General features: G+C 41.2%; 1 protein-coding gene across 2 annotated transcripts in view; it reads left to right on the forward strand.

Moving 5' to 3' along the window:
• Positions 1-628: 628 nt before the first annotated feature.
• The window catches only part of KYAT3 (kynurenine aminotransferase 3), a 60,951-nt gene continuing 36,999 nt past the window's right edge, over positions 629-24,580 (forward strand). Inside the window, exons 1-2 of one of the 2 annotated variants that reach the window (XM_080803077.1) lie at positions 629-1,045; positions 6,486-6,582. In XM_080803077.1, coding sequence (XP_080659203.1) covers positions 6,487-6,582 — 96 coding nt within the window. In that variant the 5' untranslated portion in view covers positions 629-1,045; position 6,486. The remainder of the gene's footprint in view (positions 1,046-6,485; positions 6,583-24,580) is intronic. The other variant, XM_080803076.1, reaches the window with a different exon arrangement.

Here is a 24,580-nt window from a genome sequence, read left to right on the forward strand (position 1 = left end):
TTCTCACTGAGCAGGGTGCCCGCCCGATGCAGGGCTCCATGCGGTGCTCGATCCCAGAATCCTGGGATCGTGACCTGAGCTGAAAGCAGCCCCTTAACGACTGAACCACCCAGGCACCGGTAAATTCCTGCTTTTTTTCTTACCCCCATCACAGGCGATGAATACATCTACAAATCCCTTTTCACATTCTGTTTAGACTTGCCCTCTGCCAGGCACCCTCCAACATTATTCTATCTACAGCCACCCCTGCCCTAGGCGCAGTGCCCCAAGTTTGCCGTTTCTTCCAAATCAGTCCTTGTCCTACAACCATTCCAACCCAAATCAAGGATACATATCTAATCAGGGCCCTGGGCCTAGTCTTCATCCCCAATCCCCGGCCTCTCCAGCCTCCCCGCCCCACCCCGAGGCTCAGACCCGCCTCTACCCGGCCGACCTAACGCTGCCCCACACCTCCACCTGCCAGCGCAGCCGGCGCCCCCCGGACTCCCTGCCACCCCACCCCGCCTCCCGAGCCAACCAGTCCGCGCTGGCGGCCGACGCCTCAGCCAATCCGCGTGCTGCATCCCGCCCCAGCGTCCCGCCGCGCCCGGGCGCCGCCCCCACGTCCGAGTCCCTCCGCTCCCCACGCCTCCCTGCAGCGCCCGGGGGCGGGGAGCCCGGGGAGGCGAGACTGTCGCGCTTCTTCGGTGACTGCGCCGCGGACCGGGTGCTGCGGAGCCCGGCGCGCGGAGTCGTGTGGAGCCAGGCCCGCCCGGGGGGAGGCCGCCGAGCGCCGCGCCGGGCGGGACCGAGAGCCGGGCTGGATCTCCTTCAGGACTCGGACTCGCGCTCGGGGGCCGGCGCCCGCGCTGGAATCACGTTTCTTCCGGGCGGGTGGCTGCCCTTGCTGCGTGCGGCCCCTGCCCCTCGGTCATCCAAAAAGACGGGCTTTGTGCCTCCTTTGGCTCTTGATTCGACGACTCTGGCACTGTGGAAACACCGACTTCAGTTCAGCCATAACCGGGCTTCCTAAGAAGAAAGGGAACGAAGGCTGTTCTGCTGCCAAGTAAGTGAAGGGTGGAATCTCCAGCGCGCCGTGAAAAGAGCCGGACAGCTCCAGCTGCGGCTCCGGGCGGTCCTCCCCCGCCGCCGGGGGCGAGAGCTGGGCAGCTCGCTCTCTCCCACAGCGGCCGCAAGTGTCACCTCGTGCTGGGCAGAAACCTCGTTCCTTCTCCTGGAGACCAGGCAGCCCCACTTCTGACCCTGGGCACATGTATAGTCCACGGACCCCTGCTCACAGAACGGCTTTCCTGCAGTTTCAGGGTCCGCCGCCTTTTAGCTCGGGCTAAATATGGCTAATTTTTTACACTCTCGCTCCAGTCACGACTTGGAGGCTTATTATTCCCAATGTACTTCCCCAGCTAGTACCGGTTCACCTTCTAGATGCCTTCTGTTGCACGGGGAAACCTTATAAACATTCTAGAAGTGGGTGGCCAGGGAGAGCATAAAGGAGAAATAACCTTTGTTCAGATTTCACAGCGTGGGTGGTGCGTTGATTAGCATCAGCCTTTGTTTGCAGACACTCACCTTACCCTTCCCTGACCTTGCAGTTAACCTGAACGTTCGGAACTTTGTCAAGTTACATAAATCTCTTCCTCTCCTCCGCACGTGCAAAGTGGTTATATGTAAATTGATCATCTGGGTTTAAGGCCCGAGTTTCAAACTTGATACAATTCACTTTGTCTACTTTTTTTTACCTTGTAGCTGTGGATTCTGAACCCCCCCCACCCCGCCCCAGCAATTCACCAACCTTCTCAGCTTCTGCCACACATACCTGCTGTATCTTCATTTTAAATAGTTGGTTCCCATGATAAGAAATACTTTAGTTTTCTATTGATCATGCGTATTTGAATATGGAGATGACCTTATTTACAATATGCCATAATCTGGTTTACCAGATCACCTTAATTCACAATTGCCTGGTTTTCTTCATAGAACATTGTTTTTAAGGAGAAACTAGAAAAAATACAGTGAAATTATTGTTTAGAATTAAAAGCCATATACGTTTGGATTTTCTCCAACTTTTCAATGACATCCAAATTTGTTCATCTATTTTTATTATTTGTGAGTATATGTATGGAGTATTAACTGCATTAGGAAGTGCTGGTCAAAATGTGTATGTAAAGCACAGAAGAAAAGTAGTAGTTTCAGAGGTTCTGAATCTGTATGTCAGCCTACTTAGATTTCTCTGGAGCTTTTTTTTTACTGATGCCCCCACAATTCTTCCCACAATCGGATTAGTTAGTGAGAGATTAATGAGTGAGTAGATAGAATCCAGATGTGGGTATTGAGAAATTCCATCATTCAATGGCAGATTGGAGGAGAGGTAGGAGGGAAATGAGGGATTGTAGTATGTCAAAAGCCAAGGGAACATGGTGTTTCTGGGAGGGGACAGAGTTTGACCAACAGGGAGCTCAAGGGAAGTGAGAGGATTGCCAGATGTTCACTGGACTTAACAATATGAAGGTCAAAGCTGACTTGAACAAGAGCCGTGTCTGTGGAGTCCTGGGTACAAAAGTCAGATGGTACCAGGTTGAAGAGTATAGATTGAGGAAAAGAAGACAACTGAGAACATAACTTCTTAAAAGCTTTGCTATCATGAGAAAGTAACTGGAAAGTTTTGATTTGAAGAGGAAATGAGCAACAGGGAGGAGAAGGTAGAGTCAAGAGTTTTAATTTTTGTTTATATTTTGTATTTATTGTTTTTTAGCCAGAAGAGATGTAAGCAAGGAACGTTGCATATACCAGAGAAAGGGGTTAAAATCATTGGAGCAAGTCTCCATAGAGTTAGTCACAGGAGGAAGAATTATCCTTTGTGGGAGGGTCACTTTCTTTATTATAATAGAAGGGAAGGAAAGCATTTGGGGGGTTTGGTGTTTTCAATTCGAGTGAATTGAAATGGTAAATCTGATAGCTTCTGTTTTCTCTGTGATAGGAATCAAGTTCATCTACTTAGAATAAGGTGCTTTTAGGTTAGAGGAGTGTGGGAAAAATTAAAATAGTCATTCTCGACTGTGGGAGAGAAGTATGGCCTGTTCTTTTAAGGTTTCCAGCTGGGCCTGAGAATTGAACTGCCATAATGCAGATAACAGGAGAAGAACACACATGTTTAATGTAAGGTCTACGTGACACAGGAATCCTAAGAAAATGAAGACCTGAAGCAGTGGCAAAAACAAATGTTGTTATACTAGGTTGAACTTGGAGAGGCAATTGTGGAAAAGTAACCAAAATATTTGGGGAGGCTAAAGGAAGGTAAGAGTTATTTTAACAAGTTCTGTGTTTACAGAATTCTCTCAGCTTCAACTTTCCATGTAAGAATGTTTCTTTTTTCCTGTGCAGGGAGAGCACTTTTCACATGGGAATTTTATCTCCTGTTTTCAGAAAGAAGGAGAGGAATCAGATTGCTCTTCTTGTGTGTGCTGTTTTTCAAGTGCTTTTAGCTCAAAATAATTCTTATTCTAAAGTGGGATATTTTGAGGTGACATATTCTGCCATCCTTCTCCTGTAAAATATAGCATAAATGCTGGAGAGTGTTGGGAATCAATTTGAGATTAATGACCATGAATTTATGGTGAAACCAAACATGTCCCATGTGACTTTCCCCAGCATTCCACAGCTTGGGAAAACCAGACTCTGTGGAAGAGTTCATCCAGGGCTAAAGTGTTGCAAATGGGTAAAAGGACAGACAGGTGGGTAGGGCATTGTCAAGAACATTACCAAAGTGGTAGAACTGGCATCTAATTTGGAAAATAATGGAATGGGAAGGCTGACTGAGAAAAGGAGAGGAAGCCTCCTAGAGATCTTGATAATACTGAAGAATAGAATAATTAACTGAAAGGGATGGTAGCTTATGGTCAAAAAGCAGAATGTTTCAGTTAGTTATTTTGGAATTAGACCAGACTGAGGTAATGGCAAGGTGCAGGGTCAGGATATAATGGAAGGAAAGTGACTAAGGTGGAATGGAGCAGAAGACCAACGGACATGGGATTGTCAGCTGTTGGGAGGATCCTCTCTGAAGCCACTGAAATTATCTGGGATGATCACAGTACTTTGCATTGAGAAGAAAACTGTATGCCTAATGACAAAATCTTTAGTAATGACAGGAAGTTATCAGCAGACCAGGAGATAACATTAGTGAGGCAGATGAGGGAACTAATAGTCTGGAAGTGGTGAAATGGACAACAGGAAAGACTTAGGTGCGGAATATAAAAACAAAAGCCAGCACTGAGGAACATAGAAATGGTATCTTCAGGGAACAATAAGATAGGCATTAAAGCAAGGAAAACACACTGAGAATGTAAAGATACATTGAAATTTGTTGATTATGGCCTATCTGTTCCAAAAGACACAGTGGAAGGTATGGAAGAGGCAGAGAAATGAAGAACTGGGTCACTTGCCAGGGATTACATTGTACTGTGGAGGTGCTATACTGTTGAAGGTAGCTAGAGATGATGCAGAATTTAGGCTTTGGGATTTCCAGATGAAAACAGATAGATTTACTCTTAACTCCCTAAAGAGAATGGGCACTGAGACCTGCTGGCCAGAGGGCATGGTTCACCCAGTGTGGAGTGAAATCTCCCAAGAATTGTGCCTAAGCTCACACATGATCAGCCATTGACTTACCAGCCCCTTCTGACTTGACCTCAAATCAATGGTTTGTATATTCATCTGTTTTGAAAAATGATGGAACTGAGGTTCAGCAACAGTGACTTGTCCAAGGACAGAATACTTTTATTTTTTTAATTATTTTTATTAACATATAATGTATGAAAACTTTCTAAAATATCAGAATAAGGACTAGAATCAAGGTATCCTGGTTCCTATGCTGTTTTTTCACCTAGTTTATCTCAAGAAGGTAGAAGAGGTTTCTCCCATTTTTCTACTTGCAAGAAAGCATTTTGCTTATACTTTGCTTGAATACCTAAGAAATTAGCCTGAACTTAAATAAATGGACATTTATTTGCTGGGGGAGGGGGACAACTGTATTATCCTAAATCAAATAACTCCATGATACCGAATAAGATTTTTCAATATTGTTCCTGTTGTTTGGTAATATCTTTTCTTAAAACAATCCCTATTGCCTAATCTAGTTAATATTTTATTCCTGAATAGAACAGTTAATGACAGAAGACTAGGCATTTCTTGATTTAAGAAAACCTATTCTTCAACTTGAAAGACATACAACATAAGGGGTAATTATTTACTTTACAAAAGGAATCAATATTTCATAAAAGGCCTCATAAATAGTCCACCTAAATCATTAATTTATAGTGTGATTTTTCTGTATTTATTCAGTCATTTAATACTGTTATTTATCAAGTGCCTACCAGGTGCCAGAGAATGCATTGGTAAACTAAACACATCAGGTCCCTATTCATGAAACATCGAATAAGTGAATGAGTGACCAACCAAACAACAGCAACAAAAGTGCTTTTTAAAGGGCTGATGTGATATAGAATGGCTAAGAGATTGTCACTTTAAGCTGAGATTTTGTTGACAAGGTCAGGATTTTATATTTAACTTTTTAAGAAGCATCCAATATATTATTTCTCACCTTTAAATCTTTCTGTAGCCTTAACATTTTGGTAACTTGAAAAGATTTATAGCTAGCTGGCTTCAGTGGATTCCTTTGAGTCGTAGAGTATGTCTCTTTTTCTAAAGTTTGATTAACTACCAGAGATAGAGGAAGTGCCATCCACTGATACAGCATTCTCGTAAGTAAAACCTTAGGAGAAGTTTCTTCTTATACATTTGGATATTTTTTAGAAAGCTGGGTTTTCTTATACTTGTAAATGCAGTACAGTAATAGAATTTCATATTTCTTTGGTAAGTTTTCCTTATAGGTCGAGATGTAATTCAGAATGCATGCTTGTTATATAACTGGAATCTATTGAAATAGCTTGCTCGCTGTCTATGGGATTGTTGAAGAAAGTACCATCTATGAAAATAACCTAAGATTCATTCATATATTCTTTATATTTGTCTTGATATAATCCTTTTCAAACAACTTACTAAATTCTGTTTCTAACCACTTTAATTTACTGTCAAAAATTGTGCTGTTTTACCAGTGACTATTATCCAGAAAATTATGAAATTTGAGTATTTCCTAGATTGAAACATTCTGGTTTTTATAGCTGCTACAAATGAAACTTCTACTTACTGTAATTTTATGCCCTTGACTAAATGAGAGCCTTGTTTTTTGAATTTACAATATCCTTATACATCTTTAGTTTAAAATGACAGATGCATAAATTTTTGTAAGATAAGGAGGATTCTATTAGAATGATTCTAGTGGTGAGAGATTACATGTGGGAAGAAAACAGCTATCAACAATTTTTACTTATATTTTATATAAGCTTATGGTCTATTAGGTATCTGCAAGTATCTGATAGTGATGTAAGTATCATATGTTTTCTTCCTTTTAAAGTTTTTCTTTTATTCTGCAGCATGTTTTCGGCCCAGCAGAGACTCTGCTCCCTTAACAGTGGAGCAAAATTCCTGACAATTAATTCTTCAAAAATCCTTGGACTCCCTACTGCTGCTGTATGTATTGCTTAATCACTGACACAGATAAATATTGTGCATATCCTGTTATGTCAAAAAAAAAAAGATACAGTTTTTCAAGTACTTTATAAGCATTTTATTGGAATGAGTATTTCTATGCTATGTGAACCAGAGGTATCGTCTGTCACTGTTATAGCTGACGCTCCCTGAGCGACTGTGTGTGTATGTATCAGACACAGGGTGGGCATTGCCTTCTCATCATCTCATTTTATCTTTATAAAACTCATCAAGGGGGCGCCTGGGTGACTCAGTGGGTTAAAGCCTCTGCCTTTGGCTCAGGTCATGATCCCAGGTCCTGGGATGGAGCCCCACATCGGGCTCTCTGCTCGGCATGGAGCCTGCTTTCTTCTCTCTCTCCCTGCCTCTCTACCTACTTGTGATCTCTGTCTGTCAAATAAATAAATTAAAAAAAAAAACCAACTCATCAAGTTATGAATTGTTATATTTCCTTCCTGTAGAGGCTTAGATAGGTGTGGTAACTTGCCCAACATCACAGATTTTAAGCGGCATAACCAAAATACCACACTCACGCCTGCCTAACATGGGCACTCCCAAGAAAGGGCACGCTTTGTCTACTCAGGATGGGATATTATAGTGACTATCAGTGCTGGCCCTGTGACTTCCAGTTTTCAAAAAATATGGCAGATTGAGGAACAAGTTGTGTGAAATCATGGAAAAGCAAACAAATCCAAACTGTGGGTCATAACCACAGGATAGATAACTGACCTAATTTCTTCAGTAAGTCAGTGGCATGGGAGAAAAGTGGGAGAGGGTAAGTTTAGAAGGACTGATCTAGGATGAAAAGAGGCTTGAGAACTTCATTCACCAAATACAATGTGTGGACCTTGTTTACGAACTTGATGCAATCAAATGAAATTAAAAAAGATATATATATATATTTTTTGGGGGGGGAGAGAAAGGGCATGTATGAGGAGCAGGGAGGAGGGACAGAGAGAGAGGGGAAGCAGACTCTGCTGAGCACAGAGCCCATCGTGGGCTCTATCTTGTGACCCTGAGATTATGACCAGAGCCAAAATCAAGAGTCAGACACTTAACTGATAAAGCCACCCAGGTACCCCTGAAAAAAAGATATTTTTAAAGGCAATCATAAAAATATGAATATGGACTGGGTACTAGATGGTACTGTTAAAGAAACAAAAGCCAACTGAGAAAATTTGAAGATCTAACTGGCTTTATTAAATGACTCCTGAGCAGGGCACCCATCCCATCTAGGAGGTAGAGAAGAGCCCCCAGGGAGCTGTACAAAATGGAAGGTTGTTGTAGAAGGAGGGTGGGGAAAGAAGGTAATTAGCAAAGGAAAGTAATGAATTCTAGGCCTGGTGGCTTTCCATTGGTGGGGTGGGAGGGTAGATGACAAGAGGTCTTATCATGCAGATTACCTCATCTTTCTTTGGGGGATGTGAGGGGCCCTGTGGTAGACCCTTTGGCACTAATTGAAAAATTCCTGGCTGACTGGTTAAGACAACATTTCTGGCAGAGGTTGAAAGTGTCATTAGATTAGGTGTCAAACCCCAGTTTGGGAACTTGATCTAAGTGGCATCATTTTGGGCTTGTGGTTTTGTTTTTAACAATTCTCTCAATTCTCCAGGTAACTGAGAGATGTGACTGAAATTTAAGGCACTAGTACCACTCTTAGCTACCACTCTGAAATTCACAGTTTTCATTGTTTCTTTGTCTGGTACCTATAGGTCATGATATGCCTGTTTAACCTCTTGATACTTATGGGTCACAGTTTCCAGTTTACACTTGTTAAGTTGGTTATTTTCGTCATTTCTTAGGTGGTCCACTCATTTGCTTGGTGGTTAACGGCTACAAACATGCATTTAAAGCTTTTGAGAGAATACAATGCATCAGGGAGATTATTATGATTGCTATAAGGAGGATAATTCCCAATGTTTGGAGTGTACTTTGAAGCCATGGTCCCAAGACCCAAACCAGTCAAAATCATATAAGTCAAAGAAAGGCCTCATGGAAGGAGTAATTTTTTCTGTGATCTCATGTAATTTAGCGTCAATTTCCCAGAATGCTAATCTTGGCACCCAGGTGGTGTTGGCCACACCACAGATACCTCCTTGTTCAGCTATAAGATCATCTAGAGCTGTTCTAGTATCAAGAACAACTTTGCCAGAGAGGCTCAAGATCTTTGTTGGGTGCCTAGGCCATTAGCAACAGATTCTGCATTATCTTCAAGAGTGAGGGAGAGGTTTCTGATCACATCTTGTTTTCACTAACTCCTAACCAGGAAAGCATGGCCCTGCCAAAAAGAAGCAAATCCTGAATCATGAATGCCTCCTGGTAGATCTTTTTTTATCTCAATGGTATAAATTCAAGGGAGTCAACTAATGAGATGTCTTAGTTTGCTTATGAAAAGTTAGCTGTACAATTAACTTAAGAGTTATTGCCCAGTTGTGGATCAACTAGGCATTCATAGGCCAACGGCGAATATTAACTGCCTCAAAGACACACAACCTTTCCCTTTAGGTGGTGCTATTAATGAATTCATTCTCGGGGATTATTGCATTCACCCTCTCCAGCCTGGGGTCATTTAGGTTTTCAGCACCCACCGGAAGAAAATATCTCCTAGCCTGAGAGTCGTTCTAAATACCCTGCAAAGATGGGTGTTGCTGCAAAGATGGGTGATGCCTTAGAGAAGGGGGCAGAAGCTAGATGATCACAAGAACATGGGGGTGCAGATGTACCAAGGTTTACATAAGTAGTTGTGTTTCCTTGGGTACATACACATACACTCATAGTTGAAGAAGGATAAAAGCAAGGGACAGGTTGTTCTGGCTGTCAATGTTGAAATTACTGGGAGTCTTCTGGGGGAATCAGTTGTAGTTTACAGTGACATTAGGAAAAGAAGAGAAATTAGTTACAGGAAGGACTAGGGGGTCTCTAGCATCATGGACAGATTGGAATCTTTGATGACAAACCAGCAATCTGAAAGATGACACCTCCCCCCTCCTCAGTGGCCTGGGAGATACACATGAGAGCATATCTTTCCAGGCTGTCACCAGAGGAAAGAAAGAGGAGAAAAAAAGATTTCATGTTAAAGTATGAAGTCTTGATCTGGCACCTTGGACAGAAGCTGCTCACCTTGATGTGAACTACTTGTCTTCCCTTGTCTATTCAATTTAGAGGTCTCCAGCATCTGTACAGGACCAGAGGTCAGTTGAGGCCATCTTTAGCTGTGAGATTTGTAGGCAAAGCTCAGTGCCCTCTAGTTTTGGCCTCTAGTGTCAGGAACATTTGGTAAGTTTGTTTCCAATGTGGCTTGAGAGCTGCTTTTCCCCTCTCCCCGCGACAGTGCTTCCAAAATACCCAATCACCAGGCTCCAGACTAACCCACAGGATCCTTTGAACTGGGGTCAGAGAACCCTTCTTTAACCTGTTGATGGTAGGCTTCAGCATTAGACATTAAAGGCTCACAGTAGCTGGTCATACTGGCATGAGGGCAGAAGGGATCATACTGGCAGGGGATCAGCAGAAAGTTGATCTTTGGCCTACTGGTAACCATCTCATATGGAGTGAGTGTATATTTTCCAAGGGCGATATTGTCGATTAGCAACAGAGCTAGCAGCAGCGCCTTAGGCCAAGGGAGTCCAGTAGAGTCTAAGCTTAGAGATTTTAGGTTGGAAAATTACATTAGTTCTTTCAACTTTGCCAGTAATTGAGGGTATTAGGGACAATGATAATTCCAAGATGTTTAAAGGCCTTTATTAAAGCTTGTATGTTTTTCCCTGTGAAGTGGGTATCTTGATCACTAGAAATTATAGAAGGTGTACCCCAGGTGGGAGACATGTTTGCTAACAGTTTCTTTGCCATGGTGAGGGCATTAGCCTCGCAGCAGGGAAAAACTTTAGCCAGCTAGAAAACGTAAAAACACTAACAGGAACATACTGATAATCCCAGAATTGTGGCAAGTGAATGAAGTCCAGCTGCAGGTGTTCCAGAGGTCCACAGGGAGGAGGTTTGAGGCATCTTGGAACAAAAATAGGTTTTCCAGAACTATGGACCTGATAAGTTAGACACTGACAATAAACTGGTTTTGGTTTTGGTTTTGGTTTTGGTTTTGGTTTTGGTTTTGGTTGTTGTTGTTTGCAGTGTTGTAGAAATCTCCCCACCAATGTTACTTATAAATTGAGTTATTTTAAACACATCATGGTGGGTGAAGCAATGTAAAAATCAAAAAATAGAATTTGCCAAGGGGCTGGGAAGAACGAAGGGGTCATCTTGGGTTTCCCATATCCCTGACTGTTGAAATTATAGCCATTATTTGCCCATCCTAATTTTTCTGATTCAGGAGCAGACTTTTGCCACGTTGCAAGGACATTAGGATGGCAAATCTGGCAACAAGAGGTCATTCTTTTGTAGAAGTGGAATGGACTTTACCCACATGTTCCACAACCTTTACAGATTCTCTTGCTGTTGCCTCTGCCTGAAAGTCCACTGGGGCATTTCCCTAATAGTCAGGCTTAGTCCTTTTAGTGTGTGTCTGTATTTGAGGACAGCAACTTCAGAAAATAGAAGAGCAGTTGTGGTCATGTACTTGTCCATTTTTGATTGGGGTCCCAGTGGACATGAGAAAACCCCTTTGTTTCCATAACATTCCGAATTCATGGACAACCCAACAATGTATTGGCCAGCGTATAAATATTACAATTTGCCCTCTTGATAGCCGGCACAGTCTGGCGAGGGTGTGGAGTTCTCCTTGTTGGGCCGGTTTACCTTATGGGAGATTTCCCTTTCCAGGTAGTTCATATTGAGTGGTAATAGCATAACCAGCCTGGAAATTCCCCTTTTCATTTTTACAATATGACTCATCCACAAACAAAATTAGATCAGAATTAGTCAAAGGGGTGTGCCTTGGATCAGGATGTGGTGTCATGAAGTGGGATGCCAGTACCTCCCGGTCGTGGGCCTCACCTTCATTAGGCAGGTGTAATAATGTGGCAGGATTAAGAATATTACAATGTTTAAGATGAAGATTGGTGGCAAAAGCAGAAGGGCATCATAAGACTAGTCTGTTTGCAGAGAAAGTTTGGGTTAATCCAGAGAAATAAGAAGGGATCTCTGTGAACCTTGGCCTCAGAATACAACTGTCCAGATATATTGATTTTCTAAGTAAGGGCAAATAGGTCTTGGCTGTTAGGATCTTCAGGGGTGCTAAAAGCGGCTGAACAGAGGTTTGCCATGTGAGCCATTTTGAGTCAGGTGGAACTTGTGACAAAAGGATGTTTCGGAAGGGCAGAATAACTGTCTTGTTGATAGATTTGGGCAAATTACTATACCTTCCCAATCGGTTTCCAGACTGGCAAGACCCTTGAGTATTACAGGGGCTGGTACAGAATTAACTGACTCCTGGCTGATCAGGTCTTCTCTTATTGGTTCAAGGCCCTGCGTGGATATTTGAGACAATTTAGGAATAAGTTTAGTTACATCTCTAGGAATTTTTATAGGCACTGCTTTTTTTTATCCTCCCAACTAGATACTAGTAATACTAGAAACAGCCCATCAAATTTCAGGCAACTCAATTAAATTAAGGAACTTTTGTTAGAATTTTTCTGTTTCAAGGATAGATGGTAAAGAACAGGAAAGATCATCACTAGTGTCAATGGAAACTTTTTACATAAAAGGTAACTCTGAGGAAAGAACTGTACTGGGGGCTGGGCTACAATTTGTCTATCACTTGCTTGTTTTTACAACATTGTATTTTTGTTGCTTCTGTACTTTTAGATAAATAATACTTTAAATTGCTTATTTATTTTTATTTTATGCTATTTTTAATTGGTTAAGTATCTTTTTAAATTAATTTTCAAATTTTTTATAAACATATAATGTATTTTTATCCCCAGGGATGCAGGTCTGTGAATCGCCAGGTTTACACATTTCACAGCACTCACCATAGCACATACCCTCCCCAATGTCCATAACCCCACATATAAGCAGACATTTCTGCAAAAAAGACTTCCAGATGGCCAACAGACACATGATGAATAATACTTTAAAGGTTAAGAAAAGAATTACTGCTATACAGCAAGAAAAGAAAGAAGAGGAACTCAGGATAAAAATCACTATCTGTCCCCTATTTAACACCTAGATCTCAAAGGCTTAGAAACTGGGATATAAAGTTTATATTATCCCTTGGCACCAGAAAGCCAGAGAAAAGAATTAGTGATTGATGAGAGAAAGGTGGAAGGGAAGAAGCAAGGAAGGAAGAAAGCAGTCCTTGCTGGTGAGGTGTCTCATGGAACACCCTTTTCTACCTCACCATGTCACCCTTGGTTAGACTAACCTTATTTTAGGGTTAATCATCCAGACTGCAGTTTGTAGCCCACTGGTTTTCTGCTTTGTTTTCATTAATAATGTGTTGTCTGCTTCTCCTCCAAATAGCCTTCCTAAATAGGACTTCTCAAGGAAAATATTCTGTATGATACTATAATGGACACATGTTACACATTTGTCAAAACCCATAGAATTTACAACACATAGAGGGAACCCTAAGATAAACTGGAGTCTGGGTGATAATGTGTCAGTATTGGTTCATCAGCTACAACAAATGTACCACTCTGATGGGGGATGTTATTGGTGGGGAGAGTAGGTGGGGGTATATGGGAACCCTGTACTTTCTACTCAGTTTGGTGTGAGCCTAAAACTACTCTAAAAGATAGGTCTGGAGTGCCTGCGTAGCTCAGTTGGTTATGTGTCAGACTCTTTTTTTTCCTTTTTTTAAGATTTTATTTATTTGTTTGACAGAGAGAATAAGAGAGCAAGAGTGAGCGTGAGCAGGGGGAGGGGCAGGAGAGGGGTGGGGGATGGGGAAGGGAGAGGTGGTCTTCTGGCTGGGCAGGAAGTCTAACTCAGGACTTAGTCCCAAGACCCTGGGATCATGACCTGAGCTGAAGGCAGCTGCTTAACTGACTGAGCCACCCAGGTGCCCAGCGTCCGACTTTTGATTTCAGCTCAGGTCTTGATCTCAGGGTTGTGAGTTTAGGCCCCACATTGAACTCCATGCTGGGCATAGAGCCTACTTAAAAAAAAAAAATAGATTATTTTTTTTTAAAGCATCTTCTAAAATTTACATGTCCATCAGAAAAACACAAAACATTTATTTTATAGCAGCTGAAACAAAAACTGTCCCTTCTCCTTCAGTCTGTCCTTCCTAAAGAAATCACAGCTCTCTTTTTTGATGTGAAAATATTATCTCTTGTACAGTTAGTACCTACCCAATTCTTACTGTATTTGGTGTTAAGTCACTCATCCTCTTTGTATTTAAGATAATCTTTTCCACTTCCTAAGTGGACACTTGGTGTTAAGTGTATGGTATGTTTTCCACTACGGATTTAACGCACTTAAGCATCATAGCAATTGCATGGGGCACAGATACATTTTCCTTATTAACAAATGAGGAGGGGCGCCTGGGTGGCTCAGTGGGTTAAGCCTCTGCCTTCGGCTCAGGTCATGATCTCATGGTCCTGGGATCAAGTCCCGCATCGGGCTCTCTGCTCGGCAGGGAGCCTGCTTTCCTCTCTCTCTCTCTCTGCCTCTGCCTGCCTCTGTCTACTGGGATCTCTCTCTGTCAAATAAATAAATAAAATCTTTAAAAAAAAAAAAAAGAGGAAACTGAATTTCAGAGAAGTCACATAACCTCCTACTTCACACAGCTCGTAGTTTTGATGTTTAATTTCAAAGTAAGATCTACCTGGCTTGAAACTCTTTGTATTAAACAAGCTTGGAAATTTTAATTGGAATATAGGCATATATTACAGTACACAGAGTTTGGCAGGGCTCCAGATCTAGTTTTATGTATCTTCCCGGTACAAATACATAGTAGGAACCCAGGACCTCTTGCCCAATCTCAAATCCAAATTTCCAAGAGTTGTCCTGATTAGTTTAGCCTGACTCTGTCCATCCCAACCTAATTAACTTTTGAGGGTTGGGGGATGGGATTATATAGTCCAGACAGGCAAAAAGATTCACCTCTGTGAGTGTAGGTGGGGTCAGTAAACACACAGGATCTTGGCCCAAGCCTGATTTTCAAAGAGAATAAATCAGGCTTTTTTTTTCCTTGACCTGAGTCCCATTTTTTGGCATTCCAACCATATGTTTATTCTGTCGGCTCCCAGGTTTGAAGAAACTCTTGCTTCCAATAAACTTGTTTCTCTGCAGGTATTGTTAAAAGATAATTTTCAGAAAAAGGCAAAATCCTGACTTATACAGATGTAAAAATGAATGTGTATTAAGGATTTTTATTTTATACATATGAGAGAATAACACAAGTTATAACCAGTTCAAAGGAAAGTCAGTCCCTGGACGGAGGGAAGTCAATCAAAATTATAGAACCAGAGTTTGCATGTCTGTCAGTTACCCTCAGTCTGCAAAGGTGCAAAATATGTTAAAGACCAAATTTAGCTCTGCTAGAATTAGCCCTGTGAGGGTGTGCTGTAACCACTGCATATTCTCCCCTAAAGAGCCCATTTTTTCTGCAATGTATTCTCTCTCAGAAGGGATTGAGATTCCTTCCCTTTCCCTCACTTGTTTAGTCGACAAATACCAAATAGCTACAGGATATTAGACACAAGTAATTATAACATGAAACAACTATATATGTTGCTTAAAAATTCTGGTTAAATATGTGTGCCTTTGAGTTATAAGCCAGATTTTTATATAATTAGATTTTCCCCTTGTATATCCTAAGTCATTGTTCCCTGCTCTATGTTTCCACTTAGGAGTTTTACTTTCGGTTCTTCTACCATTGCAGGAACATTCTGTGCCATCTAGTGGCGAAAGACCCATTTGTCTGGGTTTTTGTTTTTGGAATGTATGTACAATCATAACTTGGAAGACATCAAAATCTATGAGATAGCTCTATTAATGCCTGCCTGCTTGAGGAGTATTTTGTTCAAAGGGAGAAAGAAGATACGATTTCAGAATGCTCTGGAACCTTTTTTTTTTTTTTTCCATTTTTAATAGATCTCTGTTTTTTAGAGCACTATAGGTAGGTTCAGAGCAAAACTGAGCAGGAACTAGAGAATTCCTATATATCCCCTGCCCTCTCACATGCGTAGCCTGCCTTTTTATTATACCTGCCACCACCGTGATGCATTTATTCCAATCAATGAACCTAGATTGAAACTACATTGTCCACAGTTTATATTAGGGTTCACTCTTAGAGTTACACATTCTATGGATTTTGACAATGTGTAATGACACAAATGCACCTTTACAGTATCCTGCAGAATATTTTCGCTGTCCTAAAAATCCTGTCTTTACTGCCAGTTTATCTCTCCTTCCCCCTCCCAAGCCCTGGAAGCCATTGATCTTTTTACTGTCTTCATGATTTTTCATGTAAGATTCCAGCATGTGTTGTCTCTTTGCTGAATAGCTCATTTCTTTTTAGCACTGAGTAATATTCTGTTGTCTGGTTGTATCAGTTTATCCATTCATCTAATGAAGGATGTCTTTGTTGCTTCCAAGTTCTGGCAATTATAAATAAAGCTGCATAAACATGCACACACAGGACTTTTTATGAACATAATTTTTCAACTCCTTTGTGTAAATACCAAGGAAAGTGATTGAGGGATTATATAGTAAGAGTATCTTTAGTTTTATAAGAAACTACTCTGGCAGCTTTCTAAAATCAGCTTTATCAAGATGCAATAAATAGCAACCATTTATAGTGTAAAACTCACTGACTACTTAAAGATGTATATATTATGAAACCATTGCTAAAATCAACATTCAGAACATGCCCATCACCCTAAAAGATCCCTCATGCTCCTTTGCAGTCCATCCCTCTCTCTACTGATTTGCTGTGGCTCCATGGATTAGTTTGCTTTTTTTAAAAAAAGTTATTATTTTAGGGATGCCTGGGTAGCTCAGTTGATTAAACCTCTGACTCTTGATTTTGGCTCAAATTATGATCTCTGGGTTATGAAATCAAGTCCTACATCTGGCTGTACACTGAGCATGGAGCTTAAGACTCTCTCTTCTCCCTCCACCCTTCCCACCCCCATTCACACACATTCTCTCAAATAAATAAATAAATAAATGTGTAAAAAAATAGTTTAAAGTTATTTTATATTAATTGTATTATATATATGTACTATTTTGTCATTTCTTCACATGCTTAATGATTTTTAAATTTATGCATGTTGTGATGTATCAGTAGTTCATTCTTTTTTTATTTCTGAACAGTATGCCATTATATGGCATATATAAACAAATGATATACTGTTATTTGTTTACCCCTTTACCTGTTAATGGACTTATAGATTTTTTCCAGTGTTTTGCTATCGTGAATAAAACTATTATGAACATTTGTGTACAAGCAGTTGTGTAACCATGCATTTTCATTTCTCTTAGGTAAATACCTAACAGTGGAATGGTTAGGTTGTATGCTACAATTATGTTTACTTTTTAAGCTAAGCAGCTTTCCTAAGTGGTTGTACCATTTTACTTTCCCACTAGGGTTGTGTGAGTTCCAGCTACTCCACATCCTTACCATCACTTAGTATCTATAATTTTAGCCATTCAGATGGGTATTTAGTAGTACCTCATTGTGGTTTTATTTTGCATTTCCCTAATGATTAATGACATTGAGGATCTTTTACATGCTTTTGGCCATTCATATATCTTCTACAAAGTGGCTGTCAAATCCTATTTGCCTTCCCGTTGAGTTGTAGAAGTTCCTTACGTATTCCAAATAATTGTCTTTGTAAGATATGTGTTGTAATACTTTCTCCCATTCTGTGGCTCACCTGGCAACTATTTAAGATTTGTGACCCCATTGAATGATATTGTAGGGGAGAAAAAATTTAACTCTGTCATCCAGCCTCCTAGGTTTTCTGACTGAGGCCCTGCAAATTAGATTTATAAAAGACAGATTAATAAGAGTAAAACGGACATAGTTAATTAACATATGCATTGTACATACACATGGGAGAGCTCAGTGATGAATAACTAACTCAAAGGGGTGGTTAGAACTTGGGCTTGGATAGCATTGTAAGAAAGAACAGTAAATTTATAGAGAAGTGACAAGACAAAGGAAAAGAGGCTTAGGAATGGAAAATAAGGGAAGTTTTAATGAGGTTCCTACATAGACTCCTCTGGTGCTATTTCAGCAGGTTAAGAGTCTAGAACTGTGTCTGGTGACGTCTTGCCTATCCTGGTAGAGAGGGGAGGGCAGAGAGTTTTTCCTGCATCTGCTGCTTCTCAGTTGCCGTCAGCTCAAAATGGTCCTTATGTCAAAGTGGCATATTTTGGGGTGGCATACTCTGATTTTCTACAAAATCATAATAGAGTTCATGGGTTTTTTTTAAGTCAAGCAATAATATTAATAAATGTCTTGGAGTGTTCACCATGTGCCTCTGCACTATGTGCTTCACATGCTGTCTCATTTAATCCTTCTAGCTGTCCTATTTTGTAAATACTATTTTTATCTGCAATTTACAGCTAAGGAAGTGTAGGTTTGGAAGGGTTTAGTAATTTTCTTTAATCACATTCTTAATGTCTTTAATCACCATGCTCTATGTTGTCAGATAGATTGTGTTTAATGGTTTCCTATGGCTGCTTGCTGTAACAAATTACCACAAACCTGATGGCTTAATAATACAGAAATTTATTCTCAGTTGTGGAGATGAGAATTTAAGATCAGTATCACTGGGCCAAAATGAAGGTATCACTGGGCCACACTCCCTCCAGAGGTTCTAGGGAGTAATCTTTTCCTTGCTTCATCCAGCTTCTGGTGGCTGCTGGTACTCCTTGGCTCTTGGTCATGGTAGCCAGCATCCTCAGATTACCCTCCGCTCCATCTTCACACGGCCTTTTCGTCTATACATGTATGAACTCCTTCTGTTTCCTTTTAAAGATGTGTGTGATTATATGTAGGGGCCACCTGAAAAGTCCAAAATAATCAAGACCAACTCGAGACCCTTAATTTAATCACATCTGCAAGGATATAATGATAGATACTGCCATATAAGGCAATAGTCACAAGTCCCAAGGGTTAGCATGCAAACATCTTTTGGGAGGTCATTTCTGAGCCTACCACTGTGGGGATTATGGAGAAGATCCTACAGACATGGGGGAAGAATTTGAATAAAAGCATGGGAAACAGGGGTACCTGGATAGCTCAGTTGGTTAACTGTCCGACTTTTGATTTCAGCTCAGGTCATGATCTCAGGGTCGTGGAATTGAGCCCTGTGTTGGGCTCTGCACACTAGGGATGGAGCCTGCTTAAGATTCTCTCTCTCTGGGATGCCTGAGTAGCTCAGTTGGCTAAGCGTCAGACTCTTGATTTTGGCTCAGGGCGTGATCTCATGGTCATGAGATGGAACTCTTTGTTGGACTCTGTGCTCAGCATGGAGTCTGCCTGAGATTCTCTCCCTCTCCACCTGTCCCTCCCCCAGCTCTCTCTCGTGCATGTGCATTCTCCCTCCTTCTCCCTTTCTCTGGAAAAAAAAAGGGCAAGGGAAATGCAATTAGAGAATGGCAAGTGCCTCTGAGCTGTTGAATCACTGTCTGTGAGGGGATGGCATGGTGGGAGAGAAGGCTGGAAATAGACGCTAAAGGACGTGGATGCCAGGTTTGAATTTGAATCCCATCCCATAGTTTGCGGAGAGTCACTGAAGATTTTAGAGCGAAGTGGTAGCCCATGATGTGCGTTAAGTGCATAGCTCTGTGGCACTGGGTGATAGGTTAGAGGGAGGATGCCCTTGAAATACTTAAAAATGAGGATAGTTAAAAAGAGGTGGGATTTCATTCATGTGTTCAGAAAATACTTGTAAATACAACCTGCCAAAGACCATTTTAGATCCCAGAGATACAGTACTGAACAAGGTAAGTCCTTGTTGTCTGAGGTTTTCATTTTAGTGAGCAAGATTGATAATTAAGAAATAATAATTTCGGGGGTACTGGGTGGCTCAGATTGTTAAGCAGATGCCTTCGGCTCAGGTCATCACCTCCACATCCTGGGATCGAGCCCCATGGCATCAGGCTCCCAGTTCAGCAGGGAGTCTGCTTGCTTCGCCCTCTGCCTCTCCCCGCTGTGCATGCTCTTTCTCTGTCTCTCTCTTTCTCTCAAATGAGTAAATAAGACCTTAAAAAAAATAAAATCTTTAAAAAAGAAAGAATAATTTCAAGTAATGGTGAATGTCATAAGAAAATTAAATAGAGAAACATGCTAAAATTCTTGCTGGGGCTAATAGGAGAGAGGCAATGAGTAATATTAAGGCATATCATTTCAAAAGCCCTCTCTGAAGAGGATATATTCAATTAATATTTGTGTGGGTACCTGTGTGTTTGTGTGTGTGTGTTTAACCATGCAAATATTTATTTATATAGTAGGGGAAACTCATTTGCATCTTCCAAGGCACCATGAGGCCCAACCGCATATACACACACATAAACACACACATACACAGCTTCCTTGCTACACACTAGTTTCCAAGTGGAGGAGGCAGCCATTGCTGTTCCAGCATTCACCCAAGGAAACAAAGGCAAGGCGAGGCGAAGTGGAGTGGGGAATCTGAGCCTAAGAGAAGGGCATTCCAAGCAGAGCACACAGCAATTGCAAAGGCTTTTTTTTTTTTTTAAAGATTTTATTTATTTATTTGACAGAGAGATCACAAGTAGGCAGGCAGAGGAGGAGGCAGGCTCCCTGCTGAGCAGAGGGCCCGACGCAGGGCTTGATCCCAGGACCCTAAGATCATGACCTGAGCTGTAGGCAGAGGCTTTAACCAACTGAGCCACCCAGGTGCCCCCGCAAAGGCTTTTATATCAGCAACTTTGCTGCACTACCAAAACCCACAAAATCTTACCTTCTCAGGTCATGAACATTTTATACTCACCCATATTAATGTGTAGGCTATAAATCAGTAGTGGCTTTGCTCCAGGTGGTAGCTCCACTCTGTGTCTTTTTATTCCAGGACTGAGGCTAAAGGAATAGCCCCACTCTGAGACATGGTCTTCTCATAGTAGAGAAGTATGAGTATGAGCCATAACCCTGCAGAAGCAATTACAGCTTCTTAGACATAGTATAGATCACATCTACACACAATCCACTGACCAGAGCAAATCACATGGCCAATTTCAGAGTCACTCCTGAAAAGGAGAGGTGAATAACTCTATAGAGTAATATAGTATGTGATAGAAACAAACCAGGCATGTTTAGGGTATAGAAAGAAGAAAGGTTCAGTGTGAATAGGGAATCTTGGTTTGTTTTGCTCACTGATCTATCCCATGCAGAAGAGTACCTTGTGCACAATACATATTCAATAAATAGTCATTGCATGAATTATTGAAAGCCAGTGTGGTTAGAATGTAAAGGAGACATGAGATTGCAGTCGCTAGCAATGTATTAGTTGGCAGATAAGAGGAAACTGAATTCCACCCCTGCCTGAGAATTTGGTTTTGTAGCCAGCTCTTTCCCCTGACCCTCTGTTCCAACAGTAGAAGCTTCAGCTCTGTACCTTTAGCTCTGCCACAGATTCCCTGTGAACTTCCCATTTAGATGGACTCCCGGGGCCTGAGACCCCTCCCTCTTTTTAAGAACATCATCAACTCTTCTTTCTCCAGAAAATGCTCTTTTCCCCATTCCAACCATGTTTTTCAATAGAAGCTGATGTCTTATGGAGGTACTATCCAGGGGTATTGACAGGCTCTTGTTCAAGGAGCACACCTGGGAGAACCAGGTCTGTACTATTACTTGACTGGGTAGTGGGCATGACATTAAAAAGACAGCATCCCCAAAAAAGGGCATCATCATTTGACTGCGTCTCTACACCTCTCATGATCTTGCTCTGCACTGCGTTTGCTAATATTTTTTCATCATGTTCTTAACAACCATACTAATATAGTACTTTTTAAATTGTTATGGAAATGCCACAGTTTATTAGCCAAGGCTAGGTCATTTGGAGCCTTTCCCTAGAATTTTCGAAACTGAAACTGAAACTCAGTCCCCTCCACAGGTGACAAAAACTCAGTGGTGGTAAGACTGTGACTGTGTTTTTGTCACCTGTGGAGGAAAGCAGACCAAGGTTGGGTAAAAATGTAGATGGGTTACCCGTAAGCCTGGCCACACGTCTTTCCTTATCATGGTGATGTGAGCTTTCTCATAAATTCCCCTTTTTGCCTAAACTGTTTTTGATTGAGTTTCTGTCTCTGCAGCTAAGAGAGCTGGGTAATATAGCCTGGGAGCTTTGAAGGCATCTGTGCACTCATCTGTTTCTCAGCCTCAAAGCTAGGAAAGAGTATAACCAAGTTTCTTTTTAGTCAGGTTAGGGAATAATCAACTTTCTGGCAAACTCTCAAACTGGCAAAGTGTCAATAAATTATGCAATTTGTTATGCAATAAATTATGCAATTATGTGCAAAATTTCTTTTTATTTTTTTAAAGATTTATTTATTTTAGAGAAAGAGAGAGCATGAGAGAATAAGCATGCGGACAAGCAGAAGGAGAGAGAATTCTTAGTCAACTCCTCACTGAGTGTGGAGCCTGACGTGGGACTTGATCTCACAACCCAGAGATCATGACCAGAGCTGAAACCAAGAGCTGGATGCCTAACCCGAGAGCACAACCCAGGGGCTTGCAAAATTTCTTTTTAAAGTAGATCTGTTTTTTTTTTTTTTTTAAGACATTTAGGAAGTAAGTGCTAAGGAATGAAGGGAAATGAAAGTAAGTATGATCATTGTGGTAGTTGGAACATCAGATTTTATACCTTACTTTTTCCATAAAAGTAAATCAAAAGTTGCGTGTGCAGTTAGTTTAGCTAAACTAGATGACTATATATTGATGATATTTCATCCTTCTTGTAATAATAAATACTTGTGTTATAGTAGGGTATTCCCCTCCACATCAAACTCCAAAACTGAAGGAAACAGAATAAGAACCCTATAATTAAATGCACAGGAGAAACACGCTACCTATAGTTGCAAAACACGGGAAACGCCCAAACAATAGGGAATGAATGAGTAAAGAACCTGAAATAATACCTGCTAATCAGAGTGAAAATGTTATGACAGAAAATTCATAAAATGTTTAAGATGCTCTCTTAAAAGAAAAGGCAAATGTTTAGAAAATTAGAAATGCCTGATTCATAGATCTGAAAGAGAAGGGATGTTTCAGTTACCCCAGCGGCCAGACACATTAAGGGGTGCCCATTAGATTGTTACTTACTTTCTGCTGCAGCCTAGTCTTGAAGTACTGGGGTCTGTCTGCCTCTCATATCTGATTATTGTTGTCACCTCTCTAACCATTGGCTTGTTAGTTCTGTTTCTGACCTTTTCTTGCACTCTTTATCTTTTTACGCTTGACTCAGCCCATGGTGCATCAATGCCAACAGCCCCCAGCTTCCCCGGGTTTAACCCACCACCTGGGAAGACTTTTTCTACATCTATCCTATCTGACCCAAAAGTAGCAGTCTTACAGGAAGAGTGCTCAAAATATATATAGTTGAAACTTTACTATGCTAGAGTCTTAGGATAATGGGTAATATTTTTTCTTCTTTCCAAGTTTTCCTTGTTCCAACACCTTTGCGGTAACCGTTGCAGGGAGAATTGGCAATAAGCTTTTTCTCTCAAAACCACAATGAGATACCACCTCACACCAGTCAGAATGGCTAAAATGAACAAGTCAAGAAATGACAGATGCTGGCAAGGATGCGGAGAGAGGGGAACCCTCCTACACTGCTGGTGGGAATGCAAGCTGGTGCAACCACTCTGGAAAACAGTGTGGAGGTTCCTCAAAAAACTGAAAATAGAGCTACCCTACGACCCAGCAATTGCACTCCTGGGTATATATCCTAAAGATACAAACGTGGTGCTCCGAAGGGGCACGTGCACCCGAATGTTTATAGCAGCAATGTCCACAATAGCCAAACAGTGGAAAGAGCCTAGATGTCCATCAACAGATGAATGGATCAAGAAGATGTGGTATATATACACAATGGAATACTATGCAGCCATCAAAAGACATGAAATCTTGCCATTTGCGACGACGTGGATGGAACTAGAGGGTATCATGCTTAGCGAAATAAGTCAATCGGAGAAAGACAACTATCATATGATCTCTTTGATATGAGGAAGTGGAGATGCAAGGTGGGGAGGGGGGGTTGGGGGGAGGTAGGAAAAGAAAAAATGAAAAGATGGGATTGGGAGGGAGACAAATCATAAAAGACTCAATCTCAAGAAACAGACTGAGGGTTGGGGGGGGGACGGGAGAGGGTGGTGGGGGGAAATGGACATTGGGGAGGGTATGGGCTATGATGAGTGCTGTGAAATGTGTAAACCTAGCGATTCACAGACCTGTACCCCTGGGGATAAAAATACATTATATGTTTATTAAAATAAAATTTAAAAAAAATAGTAGTAAAAAAAAATAAGCTTTTTCTCATCTCTACCAAGAGTTCCACCTAGTGGTGATTCTGCAGAACTGCACTTTTCAGCCGCAAGCGGATGAAAAAAAGACGCTGTTTATTATTTCACTAGCATTTTTGTGTTTATAACATAGCAGTGCAATATATGTATGCACGGTACTAATTTACCTGGGAGTGGAAACCAGCTCATGGAGTAGCTGGCCCAGAAATTAATATAGGCCCTGTAGATTTCCCATCATACACCCGAAGCTCATACTTAATTCCCCATAGGATTCCGGGTTTACTAACATTTGATAAGACTGGATCTACTCTGGACAGTAATTCTTATATAGTGAGCATTTGCATCTACTGCTGAATCTTGATGTTTTTAGACACTGTCAGGCATCTTGTAAATGTTCATCACTGTATTAATTTACTCTGGTTGCCTTAAGAGAGTAAGACAAACTCAGTGGCTAAAGCAACAAAACTGTATTAGCTCACAGTTTTGTAGGCTAAAAGCCCAAGAGCAAAGTGTACCAGGGTTGGCTTCTTCTGTTTGATATGAGAAAGAATCTCTTCCTGCTTTTCCGCTAGTTTTTGGT

This window comes from Martes martes, assembly GCF_963455335.1.
Source record: "Martes martes genome assembly, chromosome: 4".
Taxonomy (NCBI): Eukaryota; Metazoa; Chordata; class Mammalia; order Carnivora; family Mustelidae; genus Martes; species Martes martes.